At 35.0% G+C, this 24,530-nt stretch overlaps 1 protein-coding gene across 1 annotated transcript in view; it reads left to right on the forward strand.

The window, feature by feature from the left end:
* NRK (Nik related kinase) overlaps nucleotides 1–15,695 on the forward strand; it is a 147,855-nt gene extending 132,160 nt beyond the window's left edge. The window contains exons 24-29 of the mRNA XM_030305595.1: nucleotides 3,773–3,877; nucleotides 5,492–5,634; nucleotides 5,934–6,083; nucleotides 9,911–10,070; nucleotides 13,769–13,908; nucleotides 15,563–15,695. Coding sequence (XP_030161455.1) covers nucleotides 3,773–3,877; nucleotides 5,492–5,634; nucleotides 5,934–6,083; nucleotides 9,911–10,070; nucleotides 13,769–13,908; nucleotides 15,563–15,658 — 794 coding nt within the window. The 3' untranslated portion in view covers nucleotides 15,659–15,695. The remainder of the gene's footprint in view (nucleotides 1–3,772; nucleotides 3,878–5,491; nucleotides 5,635–5,933; nucleotides 6,084–9,910; nucleotides 10,071–13,768; nucleotides 13,909–15,562) is intronic.
* Nucleotides 15,696–24,530: the final 8,835 nt, after the last annotated feature.

Below are 24,530 nucleotides of genomic sequence, written 5' to 3' on the forward strand. Positions count from 1 at the left end.
GCACCCCCTCCACTCATGCTCTGTCTCTCTCTCTCAAAGTAAACATTAAAACATTTTAAAAATGAATGTTTTTAATGGATCTGCAATACCTGTATGGAGATTCATATGATATTATCTTTCTTTGGAAAAGCAATAAAATAGAATCGCATAATAATTCCACTTTTTTAATTGGAAAATTTATCTTAATACTGACTAGGAAACTTTGCAATGAGTAGAAAAGAAAATTCCTCTGTGGTCTGCTGGTTCTTGCTTCCACTGTCAATATTCATGAATATAATTGCTAAATATTTTTCTGTTAGATTGTTATCATTTGTCCTATCTCTTTACAACTATCCACTGCAAAATGAGGTAACAACTCCAGGGTCTCAGAATCCTGCTCTCATCTGTCAACAATTAGACAATTATAATATCCCATTCTGTTCTATTTCTGAAGCAAATCTCCTCTCAGCCTTTGTTTTCTTCCTTTCCTTTTCATTAATTACCCCTTCAGACAGAACTAGTGACATAGATAAAAGATAACTGGAATTACATGATATTTTAACTGGGTGTTGCTATCCTGACTGACCATTTCTGTTCTGCATATAAAGAGGCTTTCCCAGAATAGTTTCCATATGTGTTTATATAAGTACACATACACCATTAAAGGGAGAAATGAGTACCCAGACAAACTAGGCATTAAATAACTTTTTTCTAGTTTTATGTATCACTACTCTCCTCCAAATCATATTGTATGTATTTAGTGGCCAAAGGTGAAAGAGATCCCAAGATGTTAAACAAAGAGTTTGTATAGCAGAACTGCCTCCTATTAACTTGTAAATTTTTTAGTTCAACAAGAGAGAGTTTACAATAATCAATTACAAGAACACCTTGCAAATCTGTGTTCTTGGTGAGTAGATGGATTAGTTAAGGCGTTTTTTCCTAGCTGAACCCATTACAACCCTCCCATAACAACTAAAAGCCTTTGTCTTATTGACATGTGAATATAGGAGGACAGCCATGTACTCATATTTGCATGGCATTTTCATAGCCTTTCAAGATCCATAAAATAATGGACTGACACCAATTACTGCCATATACTAAAATTATAGGAAGTGTTTGCTTAACAGAGAATTTCTTTGCTTGTTGGGGGTATATTAATCATGCTTCTTTAGCCTACTTGGGTGTCGAAAAGAAAAAGTAACAACCAGAGTCAGAGAGAGAGAGAGAGTGAGAGCAAGACCAAGAGAGAGGGGGGGCCCAGGTATGAATAAGAGAAGGGGGGAGAAGCCTTATATTTTGTCTCTGATGAAGTCTGACTAGAAAGGACAGAAACAATGTTCTAAACAAGGAAAAAGGGTTTTAACACAAAATATAAATCTAGGAAGTAGGACAACATATTCCATAAGAATTAGAAGGTCTGAAAGAAAGCATATACTTTTTATTCATTTCTCTTTTTTTAAAGCAGCTGTATTGAAATAATTTACATACCATAAAATTTACCCATTTAGAAGTGTACAATCAATGGTTTTTAGTATGCTTGTAGAGTTTTTTGACCATTTTCATTATCTCAAAATAACCCCCATAGCCATTAGCAATCACTCCACATTCCATCTCTCTTACATTAACCTTATTCTCCTCAGAGTCCTAAATAATCACTGATCTACTTTCTTTTGCTATAACTTTTTCTTTTCTGAACAATCTATTTAAATGGAATCATATATTATATGGTCTTTTGTGACAGGCTTCTGTCACGTAGTATAATGTTTTCAAGGTTCATGCATGCTGTAGCCTGTATAACTTGTATCAATATTTATTATTTTTATTACTGAATAGTGTTGCATTGTATAGATATACCTTTTGTTCATATGATTTTTGCACATCCATTATTTATACATTTATACTCTTTACAAATTAATGTGGATTAATACACGAAATGTATTAACCTGTCATACATGTGTCTGTACATGGGAATGCATGTTTTATATTCTCTTGGATGGTACTGCCAGACTGTTTTTCAAAGTGGCTCCACCATTTTACATTGCCGTAAGTATGGAGGCTCCATTTTCTCTTCATCTTTACCAACACTTGTAGATGTCTGTCTTTTGATTCTAGCCATCCAAGTGAAGTGGTATCTCATTGTAGTTTTGATTTGTGTTCCCCTGATAACTAATGTTGTCATGTCTTTATTTATTTATTTATTTATTCATTTATTTACTTATTGTTGTTGAGCTGTAAGCATTCTTTATATATTCTGGATCCTAGGCCCTTATCAGATATATGAATTTCAAATATTTTATCCCATTTCATAGGTTATCTTTTCACTTTCTTGATAGTGTTTTTTTGATGCCCCCAAATTTTGATTTGGATAAAACTCAATTTATCTATTTTTTTTCTTTTGTTTCTTATGCTTTTGGTGTCAAATATAAAAATCCATTGCCATGAAGATTTATTCCTATATTTACTACTCAGAGTTTTATAGTTTTAGCTCTTACATTTAGGTCGTTGATCCCTTCTGAATTAATTTTTGCATATGGTGTGAGGTAATGGGTCCAACTTCTTCTTTTGTATGTGGATATTCAGTTGTCCTGGTAGCATTCGTTGAAGAGAATATTCTTTCCCAACTGAATGGGTAGGACACCATTGACCATAGATATATGGGTTTAGTTATAGACTCCAAATTCTACTCTGTTGATCTATATGCCTATGCCTATCTCAGTACTACACTGTTCTGATTACTGTAGCTTGTAGTAAGTTTTGAAATTGTGAAGTATGAGTCATTCAACTTTGTTTTCCTTTGGCAAGATTGTTTTGGCTATTCAAGGACTCTTCTAATACCATGAATTTTAGGATCAGCATTTCCATTTCTGCAAAAGAGACTATTGATATTTTAGTAGCAATTAAATTTAGTCCATAGATCACTTTAGATAGTACTGTCCACTTTTTAAAATATTTACATTTTTATTATTTATTTATTTAGTGACTTAAAACAACAGTAATTTATTATTTCTGATAAGTCTGTGAGTTGAGCAAGGCTCAGCTGGATTTTTTTGAATATAGTTGACAATATAATATCAAATTAGTTTCAGGTGTACAACATATTGCTTCAACTTCTCTGTATGTGATGCTGTGTTCACCACAAATGTAGCTACCATCTGTCACCATACAATGTTATTACAATATCGTTGACTATGTTCCCTATGTTTTGCCTTTTATTTCCATGACTTATTCATTCCCTAACTGGAGGCCTTTATCCCCCACTCCCCTACACCAACTTTGCCCATCCCCTGACTGCCTTCCCTCTGGCAACCATCAGTTTGTTGTCTGTATTTATAGGTCTGATTCTGATTTTTGTTTGTTTATTCCTTTTTTTTTTTAGATTCCACATATGAGTGAAGTCATACAGTCTTTGTCTTTCTCAGTCTGACTTATTTCACTTAGCAGAATATCCTCTAGGTCCATCCATGTATTGCCCTTTAAGAATGTTAAATCTACCCATCCATGAACAAAAAGTCTTTCCATTTATTTAGGTCTCCTTTAATTTCTTTCAGCAATGTTCTGTAGTTTTCAGTGTACAATTTAGAGTACTCTTAAAGTCTAATGAATACACTTCATAAAACTATATAGTTAGTTTTGTCACCTTTTGGGGGGCATCAAATTGTAACTAAAAAGCTTTTCTAATATATATAATCTGTGCTTATATTGTGGTTATAACATTCTTAATGACCAATACAAATACCTGAGTGTTCTTGTTAACTCTGTGGCATTGTTACTTCTTTGTGTTTTATCATTGTAGTCCAACATGAAGAAACAACATATATTGCAATTGCTTTGAAGTCATCAATTCACCTTTATGCATGGGCACCAAAGTCCTTCGATGAAAGTACTGCTATTAAAGTAAGTGGTCTCCATTTTCTTTAGATCATATGGTTTTTCTTTTGAGAAATTGTAAACACAACAATATTTTGAAATATACTGGCATAAATATATACCATTCTTCTACAGTTAATGTAATTTGACTATACCATGTGAATAATTATCATTTAACCCTTTTTTAGATAATTCACAGGTGCCACACAGCAAGGGAGAGTATGAGAGAAATCCCTGACCCCTCCCCTTAGAGGACTACCCTACCAGCTCCTCTCTCCCAATTCCTGTAGTCAACATGAAGACTTTTTCTTCTAGAGCCCCAAACACAGGCTTTGGGTGCCACCCCAATGACTTGAAGCTGAGAAATTCCCTGTTCTCTCTTAGTGGGGGGTGGAGAGCAGAGGGAAGGTGAGGAAAGGTGTGGCAATGGTAGAGGGGAGAGCCCCACTGAAAGATGAATGAGGGAAGAGAAAGCCTTTGCTCTAATTACCAGGGCTACAAGGATGGGGGTGGTGAGAAAAGGGTGGGTCTATATCTCATCCAAGCTGGAACTCTAAACACATTTCTCTCCAGAACTATTGCAAGGAATGGTGGTTAGGCTTATTTGGATTACCAGTAATATTTCCACCCTTATTATGGTTTAACTGAACTTCTATGGATCAGTCTCTTAAGGTAACCAGTTGGTGTCCCAAACAACTAAGTCACTAATGATTTTTTAATCACATCTCATAAACTGGGGACTCTTTATGTTTATTAGTTTTTAATAATACTCCAGAATTTTGTGAAATAGGATTATTTTGTGCTTATTCTGTAGCAGTGAGGACTGATTAATGAACTGGGAGCATTATATACAGCCCCAATAACTCCTAATCTGGAGTGAACATCAGAATCATCTGCAACATTTGTTAAAAGTTTAGATCTCAGACCCAACCCCAGGCTGAATTAGTAGGTCTGGAGTAGGGCCTGGGAATCTGTATTTTTAGCAAATGTTTCCGGTGACTTTGAACTAGTTGGTCCATGCACAAGTTTTTACAAAGCACCGATTAAGGACACATCATGATAGACTCCAACAAGGTATTTATTAAATAATTTTGTATCTAAGGTCAGGATCTGTTTACATGGTATATTTTCGAGGCCAAAACATCACATGTATGCAATAAGATGGGCTAATTTCTATAACTGCCTCTTAATGTCTATTTGAATAATAAGTATGTTCTTTTGTAAATAGCACAGACCTCTATATTAGACAGTCTGTGTCTGCCCTGGCATAGGTTACAGGTCTGATCTGATCTCCCTAAATTGGGCCTTGGGTCAGCTGTCAGTATTTGGATATGGGTTTGTTCTTGGCTGTCTGCTGATTGGTCAGAGCTGCCTGATATGGAGCTGGAAAACAAAGAAGATAAGTACCAACAGTCTGTCTAGCCTGATATACAGTTTCTGGTCAAAGTCCTCCCTCTAGTTCTTGAATCTCACCTCATGACTACAGTATGGTGAATCCTGTGATGCCCAGTCTTCTCCTGTGACCTGAACTTGGCAATGAATCCTGTTTGGCTTTTTGTTTCCTTGGACTAGGAATCATAGGAGCCTAGAGTACATCCATTCTATGGTAGGTTAACATGTCTGGCCTTTTTCATTCCCTACCAAGTATGCATTGATCAATCAGCAGACTCCGAAGGAGACTACATGTCCTATGAAGCCTATATACGAATACTGGCAAAAATACAGGCAGCTGATCCAGCGAACCGGTTTAAGAGACCAGATGAGCTCCTTCATCTGCTGAAACTCAAGGCAAGGAATTTAAAGACAGAAAAAAGAGTGAAAAGAGTGCAGGCCATACAAGGTTCTTATAATCATTGGAGATTTGGCCTCTGAAGGAAAACTCAAAATTTAAAACCTCAATATAATTATGTTCTTGTTATAGTAACAGACCCAAGAAAAATTGATAATACATAGGTCTCTAAATGCATTATATAATTTTAGAAATCAACCAGGATTTTATAAACATGTTAAACAAGAGCATGGGAACATTTACCTTAGTCAGAGTGTCATTTTTGGCCTTTCGGCCATATTTGGTTTTATATCTACAGGTGTTTCCAACAGTTGGTCATAAGCCAGTGACAGTTGACCTGACTATTGGTTCTGAAAAAAGACTAAAGATTTTCTTCAGCTCAGCAGATGGATATCACATCATTGATGCAGAATCTGAGGTTATGTCTGATGTGACTCTGCCAAATAACGTAAGATCCCTAGAAATTGTACACCACAATTTGAGTTTTTCTAACAGTCAAAACTCTTAAAGATTTAAAAATATGATTATGAATATCTATACTGGAGCTGAAACCTAAAGGATAAGTATAGAGTACCAGAAAGTAGTAATGGATAAACAGAAATCACTAATGGCTTCTTAGCCACACAGCTGAGTCTGTTTATTCTTCAGATATATTTTGTCTTGCACAGTGTTTTTGTTTGTTTGTTTGTTTTTAAATGAATAGAGTTTACACTTAAAAATCTGGACTTCCATTGATAAACCAAAAGGTCTGATAAGATCTGGCTCTCATTACTATCTGGCCATTATCAACTGGAAATTATTCCTGTCTGGCCCCTTTTATTTTATTATTATTTTTATTTTTTTATGGCTGCCCCCTTTTAGATGGAATATATACATACATTGCCTATCCATCCACCTTTATGTATTTATAATAACTAGCCCTAGTAGATGTATGAGTTTGCAATCTTTGCTTTTAGTCCTTCTGTACCCCATAATACATTTTTAAACAGATTCTTTAAAAATACAGCAGTATTGCAACATTATTATATGTACCCTCCTTCATTATCCAAATCCTAGTGCTTTAACTGTGGCATATAGCAAATTATCATAGTGTTCTCTTATATAGTATCAATTATAGTTAGAATTTCTGATCAAAGGATTCAGCAGCTTAAAAGAAAATGTACTTCAACTCTTAACTCTTAAATAATTATAAATAATGAGACTATGGGGAAATATCTAAAATATGGATAATTGTAAAAATGCCATACACATAATTTATAGAGTTCGAACATAATACCCCCCACACACATGCACCATACAAAATATGATTCTGAGTGTCTCAAATTTGATGGTAGCAGTGATGTTTGCTTTATTGAAAATTATATCTTTTTTAAAAAGGGCTGAAACAACAAATCTCTGCTTCACCCTTTTTTTTATTTTTTTATTTTTATTTATTTATTTATTTATTTTTATATATATGAAATTTATTGACATATTGGTTTCCATACAACACCCAGTGCTCATCCCAAAAGGTGCCCTCCTCAATACCCATCACCCACCCTCCCCTCCCTCCCACCCCCCCATCAACCCTCAGTTTGTTCTCAGTTTTTAACAGTCTCTTATGCTTTGGCTCTCTCCCACTCTAACCTCTTTTTTTTTTTTTCCTTCCCCTCCCCCATGGGTTCCTGTTAAGTTTCTCAGGATCCACATAAGAGTGAAACCATATGGTATCTGTCTTTCTCTGTATGGTTTATTTCACTTAGCATAACACTCTCCAGTTCCATCCACGTTGCTACAAAGGGCCATATTTCATTTTTTCTCATTGCCACGTAGTATTCCATTGTGTATATAAACCACAATTTCTTTATCCATTCATCAGTTGATGGACATTTAGGCTCTTTCCATAATTTGGCTATTGTTGACAGTGCTGCTATGAACATTGGGGTACAAGTGCCCCTATGCATCAGTACTCCTGTATCCCTTGGATAAATTCCTAGCAGTGCTATTGCTGGGTCATAGGGTAGGTCTATTTTTAATTTTCTGAGGAACCTCCACACTGCTTTCCAGAGCGGCTGCACCAATTTGCCTTCCCACCAACAGTGCAAGAGGGTTCCCGTTTCTCCACATCCTCTCCAGCATCTATAGTCTCTTGATTTGTTCATTTTGGCCACTCTGACTGGCGTGAGGTGATACCTGAGTGTGGTTTTGATTTGTATTTCCCTGATAAGGAGCGACGCTGAACATCTTTTCATGTTCCTGTTGGCCATCCGGATGTCTTCTTTAGAGAAGAGTCTATTCATGTTTTCTGCCCATTTCTTCACTGGGTTATTTGTTTTTCGGGTGTGGAGTTTGTGCTTCACCCTTTTTTAATTCCCCAGTTTGTTGACAACTAAAATTTTAGCAGTTTAGCATTATATAAAAGTCCAGGAGAAAACTTTTTTGTACTTTTAAGTCACTGTAGTAATATGATATTTTACATAGCTTTCAGAATTGTCTCATACATCTCTGAAAAATTACATAGAGCAATTGTCAGATCATTAGTGGAGACATTTAAAAAAACATATTGGTCATATTAACAATCTAATTAACTGATCACTCAGTTGTCACCTATGAGTATATAGAAACCACCCTGTTTATAATGTAGAAAGTATTGAACCAAGCCCAGCCAAAGTCACTTAGATATGAGTTCAGATTAATATTAATGTAAGTATTATAGTACTTGTCAGTTGGAATGTCTTCCATAGCTTCCTGAATCTTTTTTTATGACATGGCAGATAGCCTTCATTTTGAAGCCAGTGCCATATTAAACATTGCAATATTGGTCCAAGTTTATACTTATTTGAAACATCATTCAGGAAGATTGCACTCTGTGTTCTACTTGATTACCAAGCAAGGAGAATTATTTCCTTTTGAAACAATCAGTTCATTATTGTAGAAGCAAGAATGAGAGATCAGTTTTTAAAAAATTATTTTATGACCTAATTATGATACCTTAAGTATATTCAAAAAATAGTATTTTTAGCTAAATGCCCTAGTGTCCTGACCCATTAAAACAGTAAGGACTCTAATAAAATGGAGGGGAGTGTCTTCTGAAACAGAATGCACTAAAAATGCTATTTTTCCAAGAGCTCCAAAATACAAAACCTGTAATGCTACAAGGGAGCCATGTGTGCTAAAGAATATCTGGTTACTGCAGGAATCTTCTGAGAAGCAAGGGAATTACCTCTGAGGCTTTCTGGATTTACAGCAGTCCACCTCTATTCTAAACAGATGTTTTTAGACAACTTTCTTCCTTGAAATTTCTTTTTCTCTCTTCCTTCATCTCTTTTCTGATTCAATTGCTCATGCAAGTGCCCAGGGAACGCATTAAATTTGCTTTTCGCCTCTGGATCCCCATTTTAGTTTTAAGGATTGTTGTTGCTGAGACATGGCCTCAAGCACTTGGCCTGAGTGCGCTGGGTTTGGCAAGTATAGTTTCTGACCTTATTTTCTTGTAACTTGCTAATTTAGAGAAATAATAAAGGAATGTAATTGTTCATTTCTCAGAGAAATACTACTAATGTGGCAATTTATGTAGTTTAAAATTTATCACATTGTTTTAACAGCATAAAATTAACGAATTCTTAGATATTGCTTAATATTTCATATTATGTCACCTGATACATCTCTCATGTCTGAATTGTGTATTGAAGATATTTTATGATTATATAAATTAGATAAGAAATTCTACATTTTTGTGAAGGGGGAATGGCTGTTTTATTTCAAGCAGTGATGAATATTATAAAGTTGCCCCTTGTAAACATTTCAAGCTCAAGCTTTTTTTAAAGATAAATTTCTATTTCTGATGTAAATTAATTGTGTAGATAACCAGTGATTGTGTATTTGTTAGTTGGTTCACATATTCATCACTAAAGTATTCATTAGTGTGCTGAAATGAATCTGTAGTCCAACTCTGTAACAAGTAACGTTTCTTTTATCATTATACACACTTTGTTAAATTTCAACAATTTTTCCTGTGTTGGAAATATCTCTCTGCTTTTTTTCAAACAAAGTTTTCTAAAGTACACTATTTAAACAGTGATGTCTTTATGACATGGAAAAGGCTCTTTTCAAAGAGAGCATAGTGTTTAATATTAAAATGTTAGATAGCATGCTGTTTAATATTAAAATAGAAGTTTCTTTTCCTCCCTGCACTTCAAACCCCTTTTTGATCTTTATTGCTCAGTCAAGCTGCTTCAATTAAAGTAGTAGTGAGAAAATGTTGGACATATAAATCTTTATGAAACATAATTCCAGCCCCTGGAAATCATTATACCACAGAATATCATCATTTTACCTGATTCCTTGGGAATTGGCATGATGCTCACCTTCAATGCTGAAGCCCTTTCTATGGAAGCAAATGAACAACTCTTCAAGAAGATTCTTGAGGTGTGGAAAAACATACCATCTTCAGTAGGTATGTACAAAATTTTTTCTTTTTCATATGATCCTATAGAAACTTCTGTTTTCTGAAATATCACATTTCCTCAAGGCATATAGGGTTAATTTAGGATACTGCATACTTACTAAGTTGTGTGTGTTTGCCATATGCTTAATGAATTCACAAGGCTACTACAAAGAGTCTAATTTCAACTGCTTTAGTTGTTCATGTGCAATAATCATAAAATTAAAATAAGAAAGGAATTCCTTTCCACAATAATCCGTAATTTTATTTTAATTCCCTTTGGTTGCAGATTTTATGCAGATGTTGGAAATGCTTCATTCCCTCACACTGATGTTAGGGGGTTACCTTTATCTTAGGAGACTGCCAAATTATCATAAAAGAAGAGCAGAATATCTCTATTTCATATAGTAAATAGTTATCTGTTTAAAGAATGATAATCCTGTGAAGAATCAAATACAAACTAAATATGTGACATGTTGGTTATCACTAAGATTTCATCGTCCTTCATTTATGTAAGAGATAAATATGACTAGCTGGAATGCCTATTAGGTACTATCCAGGTGGCAACATAAAGAAAACTGACTTCATCTTCATAAGGCCAGAACATTGTTTTCTTCTTGACCAATGCAGGACTGCTCATCTGCAAAATATGAATAACTTGAGACTCTTGTGTATGTTTCTGAGGTTTGGTGACTACAAAGGTGATTGTAGATAAGAAACAGAATGCATATGAACAGGAAAGTATTAGGGAGAATAGGAAGATTTGATGGAGGGTAAATGATTCTGAAAGGAAGAGGAGATTAATGAAGCAAATAAAGGGGAAGGGGGAAGGAGAAGAGGAGATTAATGAAGCAAATAAAGGGGAAGGGGGGAAGGAGAAGTAAAGGGAGGGAGGGAAGGAGGGAGAGAGAGAGAGAGAATAGGGTAATTTGTCTGTTAAAGAGTTGGAAGCTTCTGAAATCTTTATGAAATGGTTAAGTGTGATTCCCATGTGGCTTTAAGGACCAGTTTGAAAGAACTGCTTTTTAATGGACTTTTTTTTCATTATGGGATGATGGCACTTTGCATTGCATTTGCAGAATCCTTTCTTTTTGCACACAGTGTTAAGCATTGTCCTGAAAACCTCTTCCAATTTCTTCAAATAGGTAAGAACTCCCAAAGGGTTTAAAACCATTTTCAGTGACAGAGGTAAATGCTTATAATTGACAGACCTGGGACAAAAGAAACTGAAAAATGAATCTTGTTCTAACCTTTACAATGGTACATTTGCAATCAATATGTTAATCAGAAATTGAAATAAGGAAATTCAGCTGAAATGGGAAACTGGGCAAACCCCTATATTTATGCCACTGGACAATCATAGGAATCAAAGGGTCTTAAAATGTCATCTCATAAGCTCTTGTCCTTAGGCAGGACAACTTCTGATGTAAAACAAAAAGCTATTTTAAGTTGCAAGAATTTGAAAAATGTATCTCTCCATGTAAAATAAAGTATGGCGCTATAAGAATGTGATATTTTGGTTTGTGTATTAGGGGTATCTTGAGAATATACTAAAGACTACAGTATAACACTGCTATTAAGGAAATCAATTTCTCCTTCTGTCTAAAAACAACTGCTTTGTTATTTAAAACTAACCTAGATCCAGATTTCCACAATCTAAAATTTACATTACCTTGAGATATAATAAATATTTTCAATAATAAGATCATTGATTTGTATTTTCAAACAAATAAATAGAGGCTTAGCATTCACAGCAGGTATCACTAAACATACCCACTCCAAATCATTGGATCCCATTTCATAAGCAAGCTAGCTCAGTAGCTAGGTTAAATGGCAAATTAATGTTTTTCAGAATTAAGGTGAAAATTGTATAATTCCATATGAACTGTGTGCTTGGACTCAGCAAGTACCCTTTGTGTTAAATTTAGAATTGTTTGCTCTGTGTGGTTGTTGACAAAAATAACAATTTTAATAAAGTATTCATATAGGTGAAAAAATTCAAATCTGGATAGATTAAATCTATTACTTGTTTCCATCAATCAGGTCATGGATTCCCCTCACTTACTTTGTATCTGGAGTGATTTTAATTCTAGTCTGAAACTAGACTTAAGTCTTCTTCCAGGAGAGCCATTTGTCTGAATAAAAATACAACTATAAAATATAATTGCACAAAAAAGTGCAATTATAATTTAATTACAATTTTGTAGTCAACTTCATACACAAAAATACTTTGAATTATAATGGAAAGGAGGCAAGAGATAATAAATGCTTAGTAGGTTTTAGTTGAGGAATTCTAAATGCCTCACACTGTGCCTATAAAAAGTCACTTTAATCAAGTTTAATAATTTTTTCATGTGTCCTTTTATGCATATTTAATTTTTACATATATAGGCCGGGTAAATTTTGGCTTAAAGGTATTCTAGAAATTTTGACAATGATAAAAATTTTAAGACTATATTATAACAACTCAGAGTTTATTGTGCTTATAATAGAATAAAATGGAGGGGTGCCTAGGAGGCTCAGTCAGTTGAACATCTGACTCTTATTTCAGCTCAGCTCATGATCCCAGAGTTGTGGAATTGAGTCCCATGTCAGGCTCAGTGCTAAGCATGGAGCTACTTAAGATTCTTTCTCTCTCTCCCTCTGCCCCTCTCCTCTGAACTTGTACTCTCTCTGTCTAAAAAAAATATATTTTAAAAATAAGAAAATGGGAAGTCTAATGAACTGAATTCTGATTTTAGTCATGTTAATATAGGAATGGAGGTGCCTTATTTTGGTGTTCTCTAGACTATTTCAGCTTGACATAAAATTTTGATATTATTTTAAGTGCAGGATTGGATTTATTTATGGAAATTTGCTTTCCTATAAAGTACATAAAATCAAAGTAAATATTAAACATTTAACAATAATACTGCTCCCTGTGTCAGAAAATACCTTACAGCACCAGATGACTATATAGCTAGTTACATAATTAGGTTTTTCTGCTTTAAGCAATTTTCATAATTTTTTAATTGAAATTCAGTTAACATACAATGTTATATTAGTTTCAGGTGTACAACATAGTGATTTTACAATTCTATACATTACTCAGTGCTCACCACGATAAGTGTAGTCATTATCTGTCAACATACAATTGTCATAATCTTTATTGTCACCAAGTGACACAGAGTCCAAAAGTTAAAATCTTAATAAAATTTCCTGAATAAGATTGAGCCTAAACAGTATCAAATTAGGTGTAGTTCTGTTTATAATGTGGTGATTCATTGACTTCCATTAGAGTTGCTAAAGTCATTATCTGAGCAAGTCATTTTTTAACAGTTTTAATTTTGAAGTTAATCAGGTTTTTATGTATGTCACTTGAGCATAAATACAAACCCTTATGGAATGCTATACCTCAACTAGACTGTAAGATAAAAAAAAAATGGCTGTCAGTTGATTTGACTTTTTACAAACAGGATAGAATTAACACTTAGCTTTTTCTGTGGTATTAGGGTATATGAATACAAAAGTTAATTGAGATCTAGTTACTCAACATTGATCACAATTGTAACAGTAGATAGCTTGCATGAATACCACTGCTGAGCAGCATAATAGGCAGATGACTAACTGCAGAAGGAGGGAAAAAAGAATATGTTTACCTGAACTATAATAATGAGCTTCTTAATAATCAAATGTTGACTGCTTTTCTGCTTTTTAAATTTTTATTGCAGCTTTTGAGTGTACACAGCGAACCACAGGATGGGGCCAAAAGGCCATTGAAGTCCGCTCTTTGCAATCAAGGGTTCTGGAAAGTGAACTGAAGCGCAGGTCAATTAAAAAGCTGAGATTTCTGTGTACCCGAGGTGACAAGGTATTGTTTATATCCCATAGTTACAGCAAAAATAAAGCACACAATGAAAATTAAACAAGGAAATCCAATGCCTTCTGTCCATAAATATATTTATGACATAATTCCCAAGTTGGCAAACTATTGATGAAAACAGTTTTTCATTTTGCAGTAGTAATATCAATTTGGTAAATGATGATAATTTGATTTGAAAATTTTTTTTTTCTAAAAAAGTAAAAATCCTAATTATGTCCTAAGAAAAACTTAACCATTATTTTGTGTGATGCAAAATCCATTATTGCCTTTGATGCACAGTTCTGTTCATATTTGTATTAATGATAATTTGAAACAGAATGCTTGAGTAAATCTGTCTTTTATAGTTTTCAACATAATTCAATAATAGAAGAAAAAAGTATTTATGTTTCCCAAACACCTAATATGTGGTAGAGTTTGTGCTAAATACTCACAACGTTACTTTAATCTTCACAAGTGGGTATTATTTCCATTTTAAAGGTAAGAAAAATAAAGTTAAGATTTGTCAATTTTTGTGTAGTGTGATCATTTTTAACAACCAATTCAGATACTTTAAATGGAAAAAATGCATTGTATAAAATCATTACAGTCTCTACATATTATGAGAAATAATAGCATGAAAAAATAATCCTAATAAAATTATGAAACATCCACCTTTGGAAGACATTGCAGAGGATTCAAATTAATATTAGAACAACCAGGGTAAAGCATTGTGCATCAAAGAAAAATACTGGTTTGCAATATGACGGGACATACATGGGAAGAATCAGTGTTTGAGGTCAGATGGTCTTAGCATGCAGTACCGGCTCGGCCACATAACTAGGTATAAGAACCTGGAAGTTTGATTTATCTTCCTGACCCTTAGTTCCTTCATCTCCCAAATTAAAATATCAAAAACTGCTTTGGTAATAATTTTGACAATTAGTGTTAATGTGCATATAGTAAGCATGTCATATACTGCCTGTATATAAAATGTGTTAAGTCAAGGGTAGCTAGTGTTATCATCATCATCACCATCATCATCACCATCATCAATATCAAAACTCTTCTAAGTATATTCATTGTGGATGTATAAAGCCTTAGTCCTAACAAGGAGGCCTCCATTTGCTATTTATATTCATGTTCTATTTTAATTTTCTGTATGGCACAGACCATATTCATAAGACATGTTCCTCTAGGCTGATTAATTTAACTCATACTATCAATGTATTGATGTCATGTCCATTCCACTGAAATGGAAAATCCCACAAAATAGAAAGTTTCAGTAGCCATTTAAACACCGTTAACAATGCCAAACAACATTGTTTAATACATTTCCTTGTATTAAAAGAAAAAGTAAAGCCAACTTGAGTAAAAGATTTTTTTTAAAGCAAAGGGGAATCCTTAACCAAAACAAATCAAGAATATCAGCAGAAGTACAGTTATATAGAATACGGTAAAAGATTATTTTTAAATATATAATTTAGACTCTGTACCAATTTAAAGTCTTGTTCTTTCAGGAAATCCTGTTCTGAAAAAAAAATGTATGGCTTAATAATTTTAATTGGTTGATGAAGAACAAATGAAATTATAGTTGTATCTGTAAAATATCAGATAACAATGTATAAAATATTTACTGATGGTGTCTCTTTCTCTCTTTCTAAAGCTATTTTTTACCTCTACCCTGCGCAATCACCACAGCCGGGTTTATTTCATGACCCTTGGAAAACTTGAAGAGCTCCAAAGCATTTATGATGTTTAAAAGGTTCCAGTGATTTATTACAACATTTACAAACATCATAAATATGAAATCTGCATCTTAAAATTTCTGAGATTAAATGAGCATTCAGTTTTATTGTTAGGGAAAAATTAAATCAGATACTTTACTTTTAATGTAGCACAAAATAGTTCTAATGAGAAATGCAGCTTTATATATAAAATTAACTATAGCAAGCTCTGTGTACTCCAATGGTGTACAATGTCTTTTGCACAAACTTTGTAACTTTTGTTACTGTGAACTCAAATATTACTCTTAGTACAGTTTGGACAGTATCTGTATTCAGATATTACTACATGGAGTAAAGAAACCTGTAATGAGTTAGATTCCAAGTAGCTTTCAAAATAATTGGCCCTGAGTGAGGTTTTTCAGAAAGAAATAAAAATAGCAACAAACTATATGCAAACTTGCAAAGTCGTATAAAGAACCAAAAGTTAGATTATTAAATGAAAATAATAAGAACTATGCTACAAACAAGACTAAGGCTGAACAACCTGCATGCCTAGAGAAAACTACAGTGATAAAGGGGAAAAGGCCACCCATTTCCTTGCTGTTCCTTGACAGTTAAGCCCCCAGTCAGAGACCAGTTGTGTTTTTTTCATACCACGTTCAGCTGGTTTTCTCCTGATAAGAAGGAAGAAAGTCTTAGATGCTTGATGTTCCTCAGAACCCCTGAAGATGTGCAATAGCTGTTTGTTTGTTTGTTTGTTTGTTTGTTTGTTTTTTTAAACCACCAAATAATACACTTGCAAGCCTGAATACAGGACTAAACTCCTATACACATGTACTGTAGAATGAGTTGAGTTTTTTTTTTAATACTTTAAAATAGGCATCAAATTCTAACCCCCAAAGACAGATTGGTTGATTTATAAAAATTCTTATCTGGCCAAAAGTGGGACCATCAGACAACATGGAATATTTTCCCAAACCTAGATTGAACTACATAAGAAGTTCCCCTCAGTTATTAAACAAAAAGAACAAAATGCAACAACAAAAAAACTTTGGCTGCTAATACTTTTTTTTCCCATTTCTATTTCTGTAAAATAAGAAATTAATCTAAAAGTGATAAGTCCACATGTAGGGACTTAATGTTTAGGTAAAAAAAAAAAAAAAGAAAAATAAAAACACATTTTGAAAAAAAATACAACTTTCATCAAATTTAGAGTAGTGAAAATCATGTTAGTCCATCACCCAATATGTTATAGACGCCATAGGTAGGTGGTGTTGGTCACCTATGGTAACTGCTACCTGGTGAAAACCATAATTTCTGCATATCCATCCTCAATACCATGGTTAGTTCTGGGGCAAGAATAAGCAACAGAACTACCACAAAGTATACCTCAGTATAATTCCTCAAGTTCTGCTTCAAGAGTATGAAGACAGTGCTAGTGGGATAATAGTTTTCAAACTACCTGGTTAACCAAAATACAAAATCAGCTGACTATGTGTGATTTCGTGATAGCACATTATTTCTTGGTGCCTTGGTGACAAGAATGATGATTTGGATTTTCCTAACAACTTACATCAAGAGTGTAGTAGCTCAAAATGAGAATTTAGGAGAACCTGAATCCATGAATTACAGAAATAAATGTGATTCACATCTCTGTTACTGTGACACAATAATGTGATCCTAAAACTGGCTTATCCTTGAGTGTTTACAACTCGAATGACTTTTTAAATGCAGTAGTTTAAAGAGGAAACATTTATGTCAAATTATTTCCTTAGAAGTAGTCTTCATTATTATAAATTTGTACACCAAAAAGGCCATGGGGGAACTTTGTGCAAGTACCTCATTGCTGAGCAAATGGAGCTTGCTATGTTTGCATTTCAGAAAATTCTTTCATTTAAGTAGTGTGTAGAATCAAGTCTTTTAAAAATTCATTTTTCTTCATAATATTTACTCAAAGTTAAGATTAGAGAAATAAGTTTCATCTTAAAATCATATTTTTAAGGCAGTAAGACAGTAAACTAGTTTAGGAAATCAACTCCCATTGTGCTCTGTGGCTGTTATTCTAGTAAAATATAGACCATGGTGAACTGAATCTACAGAGATGTACCAAAGTAAACAAACAAGAAAAATTGCAGACGTGTAGCTGAACTTTAAAGGATAAGGTGTTGACAAAGAAAGGAAGCTGGCACACATCACAAAGGGAGATTGAAATGTTGGATAGCCAAATAGAAAGGATTGAAAATATTTAAAGTGGTGTATAAGTAATGAATATCTCAAATTTTGATGTTATTCCATCTGGAATTTGTATACCCTTTGCCAGCTGAAACAAGAAAGTGAAGGGGCAATTAAATTTCATAGTCCGTGCACAGTAATAGAAGAAATTATATCTATACCTCACCTTGTAGATCAGCACTTGGCAGTCCCAGCTCATTACAGAAGCAATGGTGGGGTAATCCTGGCTAGCCAATTCTCCTAGCCCTGTGATTGAAAGCATGAAAGTTCTAGCAGGTTGTGAGTAGCATTGGGACAGAATACAGTTTTATTTTAGTGTACTTTAGTTTTTTTTTCACCAAAGCTCTTGTCCAAAATAAAAGGCATTGTTGGAAATATTTGAAAACTAAAAAATGATGTATGAAGAGGGCTAACAAGAAAAGCTCTGAGTGATTAGGTCTGTTGAAGTAAGGGAAGAGCCCAGAGAAAATAGTAGGAAAGGATAATCGTTTAGATAGTAAAACAGGCAAAACAAATCACACATGTACATGCACACACATATACATACACACATGCAAACCATTAGAATGCATAATTTTAATATTTTCAGTGCTACCAGTTTCTAGATAAAATAATCACTGTGTTTTCTGCCAGCACTCATTTAATTGAAACAGTATTCATAAAACCAGGAATAATGCCACATGCACTCAATTGGATCTTTTAAATACTCTTCAATTATTTTTTTAAATGTGCCTATTTAAATCAATTTGTATTCGATATGTGCTTTAACTTAAAAAATTATTGAAATAATCTTTGAGACTGCTAATTGTTTCATCAGAAAGTCTGCAATGAACCATGTTCAACCTCTAAAAATAAACATTTTAAAAATTATTGAATGATATCATTATTTGAAATATGCTTGTCTAATGCCTCAGAATTAGGATTCATTCAGGGACTATTCATTTCTTTAAATTATGTAATAAGGCACTGATTGGAAGTTGTCAGAGGTTCTACTTGTTCCATTAGGAATTCTGGGCAAGGAAATTTATAGTGATATGACTAAAATTCTTCTGGGTATACTGGTGGATGGAATTAGAAACCAATTAATTTTCCTCAAAATATGTGGGAATTTACACAGACACACAGTATCACATGGCATGGGTAAAACCCAAGGAAGTTTTAATGTTGACCCCATTCCCATCCCACCCCAGTGTCCTGAAATCCAGTGGAGAAGAGGAGAAACCTTATCCATAGAAAGGAATAAAATATTTATAATTTCTTAGCATTCAAGAAAGGGTTTAGTGCAGGCTGATGGTCAAAAATGGAAGATGGAGTAATTACAGCAGGTTGTCAAGGAAGCTGAGTCCTTCAGTTGGGAACAGAAGAGGAATAGCACTTCTCTCAAGCAGGTCACAGAACCATCAGAGACCTGGCCCCATGAATATCCTATTGTCTTGGGACATTATGGAGAGAAGTTTATCAAGCTTTCCCATTAGGGCCGGCTGAGTGTGGTTCTAATTTGTCAAGTGTGGCAAGGTGTTCATTAGTTGGGTTACCTAGACATGACAAGCTCATCCAGGCTTTTACAGTCTAAATTCTCAGTGCTTCTATGATCAAATTGACTCATTCAGCTTGATATTTAGAGCCCACAGACTTCAACTATTTTAAGGGGCACAGAGCCATGGAATAAAAATACCATCACAGATTGGAATTGGAATGGGCAGGGTGATGACCCAAGGCTGAAAGAGGGCATTATCCTAGGAACCCTTTACCAAAGCATAGGAACAGGGTAGGTCATGAGTAGAAGTTGCTATTAGTAACGTTATCATTCTTGAAAAAAAGCAGTGGGTTTACATACTCCAATATCACACTTCTATTAACTGAATCTTTTCCAACACTATGACTTCCAATATAATAGCACCTTTTTATTTACAGGGCCTTTGGCCCTCAAGGAATTCAAGTTTCTGAAGATAATAAAGTCATTGTGTATAGCCACTGTTTAATTCCAAAAATTAAATAGAAAGTAGCTAATGAATTAAAGGCCAAACATGTATTAGAAAACATTGTCATGGTGCCTGGCTGGCTCAGTGGGTTAAGCTTCTGACTTCAGCTGAGGTGATGATCTCACAGTTTGTGAGTTCGAGCCTCATGCCAGGCTCTGTGCTGACAGCCCAGAGCCTGGAGTCTGCTTCAGATTCTGTCTCCCTCTCTCACTGCCCCTCCCCCACTCATTCTCTCTCTCTCTCTCTCTCTCTCTCTCTCAAAAAATAAACATTAAAAATAAGAAAACAGTGTCACATGCCATGTCTTATGTTGTTCACAACCATTTCAACTAATTTAAAAAAGTAGTTCCTGAGGGAGTAAAACTTATTCTATATGGATTTATATTTTTAGAAGCTAGTCCACACCATACTGTGTAGATGAATGCAAAATCAGGTTGGGGATTAACTTTTTCTAATAGCTTTGCCACCCTTTATGTCAAAGTGACTCATTTGGTGCTTAGCATACAACAAAGATTCATAAAAACATGAATTGAAAAGGAGAAATTGACCTTTTTTGCCTTGATTTTCTTAGTGCTATTTTATTTGCAAAAGTTTAAAATTAAAATTCACAAATCCATTTGTTTCACCAAAGTGCCATCTATATTCAGATGACCAAAGAGTAATGACCTATTTGGGGTAATTTCAAATGATTTTACCCTATAAACCTAAAATGAAACAAAGAATAAGTCAAGATAAAATTAAAATTTGCAGTGTCTCCTCAAGTTTTGTTTACCTTTATTTTTTTGGATTTTTTTTGATTTTTTGTTTTTTATTGTAGTATAATTAAGATACACTGTTAAATTAGTTTCAGGTGTACAATATAGTGATCCAACAATTCTATACATCACTCAGTGTTCATCACAGTAGGTGTACTCTTAATCCCCTTTTATCTATTTCACCCATACCCCACCTCCTGCATTACCTTTAAAAGCAATACATGAGGTCCATCGAGCCTGGGCTCATCACTGGACAGAATCTGTTGGTATTGGCCAGTCCTCTACTTTTCTGACTGTGGACTAGATTTCCCATAAGTTTCAGTGGTTTGAGTCAGCTTTTCCCACTTTCTTTCCTGTGCCAGAGTTTGTGGGAGTGTCTCCTTTGTGGGGGGAGGAGTGCAAAGGTCCCAGTGGACACTGGAGAATGGCAAAATGCACTGGTGTTGGAGTGAAGATGATAAGGGTGAAGCTTGGTACCAGATGTGTGTTGTGATTTGCCCTAGTCCTTGAAATGCTGCTGCTACATGGTCACATGAATTTTTCTGGGTTGGGCTGATGCCCAGCTACAGTCTCTGGATACCAGCAGCCTCATGGTCTTGCAAACATTCCTTAAGGCTGGATGGAACTCGGCCATTGCTCAGCGAGACCCTCCCCCAGAAGGTCAGAATGGGTCAAAGACAGTCCCTCAGAAGTGAGGGGTTGGGAAACACAGCCACATCTGAGATGAATCTCAGGAGGGAGGTGCTGCCTGGCAGCCTAAAGGCTTGGTCACGGATGGTGTAGAAGTCGGGAGTTTGGGAACCAGAGACAAAAGAAGGGTGTTTGAATGCTAGTGGGAGAGAGCACAGAGTTCTGATACTACAGACTAGGTAGCTGGGTGACACCATTTTTACCCCTTCCGCACATGCACATTCACGCCTACATGCACCACAACAATCCACTTCAGTAAGCTAAGCAGTGCCACCTAGTGGAGAACAGAGCCGTTACACTAAGCCCTGCCCAACTAGGCCAACTGCACTTTTAAGGAGCACCACAAATCTCCCCTCCTGCTTAGTTTATAGACTGTAAAGTGCTTCATACTTTGAATTCTAGGGGAAACCGGATGTAATTTCAATCATATTTGATTCTGTTTGCTGGCCCATCTATTCATTTTTTTTTCTTTCTTTTCTTATTCTTGAAAACAGAAAGAGAAACTATTTTTATTTTCCATTTGTATTAAAAAGATTTTCTTTAATTTTTTCTACTATATTTTTTACTTTTTTGTACATTTTTATATTCTATTTTACTTCCATCATTTCATTTTATTCTATTTTATTGTATTCATTTTTTCAACTTTTTAAATGTTTTCCTTTTTTATCGTTTTTTTTTTTCTTTTCTTATCTTTCCCTTTTTTCTCTAATCTATCAAGTTTCTTTCAACCCGACCAAAAAACACCTAGGATCTAGCATGCTTTTTTAAATTTTTTTGTGTTGTTTTAATTGCTTAATTTTCATTTTTTTTTACTTTATTAATTCATTTTCTTCCTTCAAAATGACAAAATGAAGGAATTCACCCCAAAAGAAAGAACAGGAACAAATGACATCCAGGGACTTCATCAACACAGATACAAGCAAGGTGTCTGAACCAGAATTTAGAATCACGATAATAAGAATACTAGCTGGGGTTGAAAATAGATTACAATCCCTTTCTGCTGAGATAAAAGAAGTAAAAACTAGTCAAGATGAAATAGAAATGTTATAACTGAGCTACAATCTTGAATGGTTGCCACAGCAGCAAGGATGGATGAAGCAGAGAAGTGAATCAGTGATATAGAAGACAAACATGGAGAATAATGAAGCAGAATAAAAGAGGGAGACTAAGGCAAAAGAGCTCAATATAAGAATGAGAGAACTCAGTGACTCATTAAAAAGGAATAACATCCGAATCATAGGGGTCCCAGAAGTTGAAGAGAGACGAATAAGGGTAGAAGGTTTATGTGACAAATCATAGCAGAAAACTTTCCTAAACTGGAGAAAGACACAGACATCAAAATCCAGGAAGCACAGAGAACTCCCATTAGATTCAACAAAAACCAACCATCAATAAGGCATATCATAATCAAATTCACAGAATACTCAGGCAAGGAAAGAATCATGAAAGCAGCAAGGGAAAAAAAGTCCTCAACACACAAGGGAAGATAGATCAGGTTCAAAGCAGACCTATCCACAGAAACTTGGAATGCCAGAAAGGACTGGCAGGATATATTCAATGTGCTAAATAAGAAAAATATGCAACCAAGAATTCTTTATCCAGCAAGGCTGTCATTCAAAATAGAAGGAGAGATAAAAAGTTTCCCAAACAAAAATTAAAGGAGTTCATGAACACAAAACCAATACTGCAAGGTATTTTAAGGGGGACTCTCTGAGGGGAGAAATGATGGGGAAAAAAAAGACCAAAAGCAACAAAGACTAGAAAGGACCAGAGAACACCACCAGAAACTCCAACTCTATAGGAAACATAATGGAAATAAATTCATACCTTTCAGTACTCACTCTAAACATCAATGAACTAAATGCTCCAATCAAAGACATATGGTAGGGGTGCCTGGGTGGCTCAGTCAGTTAAGCTTCTGACTTCAGCTCAGGTCATGATGACACAGTTCGTGGGTTCGAGCACTGTGTCGGGCTCTGTATTGACAGTTCAGAGCCTGGAGCCTGCTTTGGATTCTGTGTCTCCCTCTCTCTTTCTCTGCCCTTCCCCTGCTTGCACTCTCTTTCTCTCTCTGTCTCTCTCTGTCTGTCTCTCTCAAAATAAATACACATTAAAAAATGTTGTTAAATAAAAAATAAAAAAGTTTAAAATGACATAGGGTAGCAGAAAGGATAAGAAAACAAGATCCACCAATATGCTGTTTACAAGAGACCCATTTTAGTCCTAAGGGCAACTTCAGATTGAAAATAAGGGTATGGAGAACCATCTATCATGCTAATGGTCACCAAAAGAAAGCTGGAGTAGCCATATTTATATCAGACAATATAGACTTGAAAATAAAAACTGTAACAAGGGATGAAAAGGGCATTATATCATAATTAAGGGGTCTATCCATCAAGAAGATCTGACAATTTTTTTTCAATATATGAAATTTATTGTCAAATTGGTTTCCATGCAATACCCAGTGCTCATCCCAAAAGGTGCCCTCCTCAATACCCATCACCCACCCTCCCCTCCCTCCCACCCCCCATTAACCCTCAGTTTGTTCTCAGTTTTTAACAGTCTCTTATGCTTTGGCTCTCTCCCACTCTAACTTTTTTTTTTCCTTCCCCTCCCCCATGGGTTTCTGTTAAGTTTCTCAGGATCCACATAACAGTGAAAACATAGGGTATCTGTCTTTCTCTGTATGGCTTATTTTACTTCGCATCACACTCTCCAGTTCCATCCACGATGCTACAAAGGGCCATATTTCGTTCTTTCTCATTGCCATGTAGTACTCCATTGTGTATATAAACCACAATTTCTTTATCCATTCATCAGTTGATGGACATTTAGGCTCTTTCCATAATTTGGCTATTGTTGAGAGTGCTGCTATAAACATTGGGGTACAGGTGCCCCTATGCATCACTACTCCTGTATCCCTTGGGTAAATTCCTAGCAGTGCTATTGCTGGGTCACAGGGTAGGTCTATTTTAAATTTTCTGAGGAACCTCCACACTGTTTTCCAGAGTGGCTGCACCACTTTGCATTCCCACCAACAGTGCAAGAGGGTTCCCGTTTCTCCACCTCCTCTCCAGCATCTATAGTCTCTTGATTTGTTCATTTTGGCCACTCTGACTGGCGTGAGGTGATATCTGAGTGTGGTTTTGATTTGTATTTCCCTGATAAGGAGTGACGTTGAGCATCTTTTCGTGTGCCTGTTGGCCATCCGGATGTCTTCTTAAGACAAGTGTATATTCATGATTTCT

The sequence above is a fragment of the Lynx canadensis genome, chromosome X (assembly GCF_007474595.2).
Source record: "Lynx canadensis isolate LIC74 chromosome X, mLynCan4.pri.v2, whole genome shotgun sequence".
NCBI lineage: Eukaryota > Metazoa > Chordata > Mammalia > Carnivora > Felidae > Lynx > Lynx canadensis.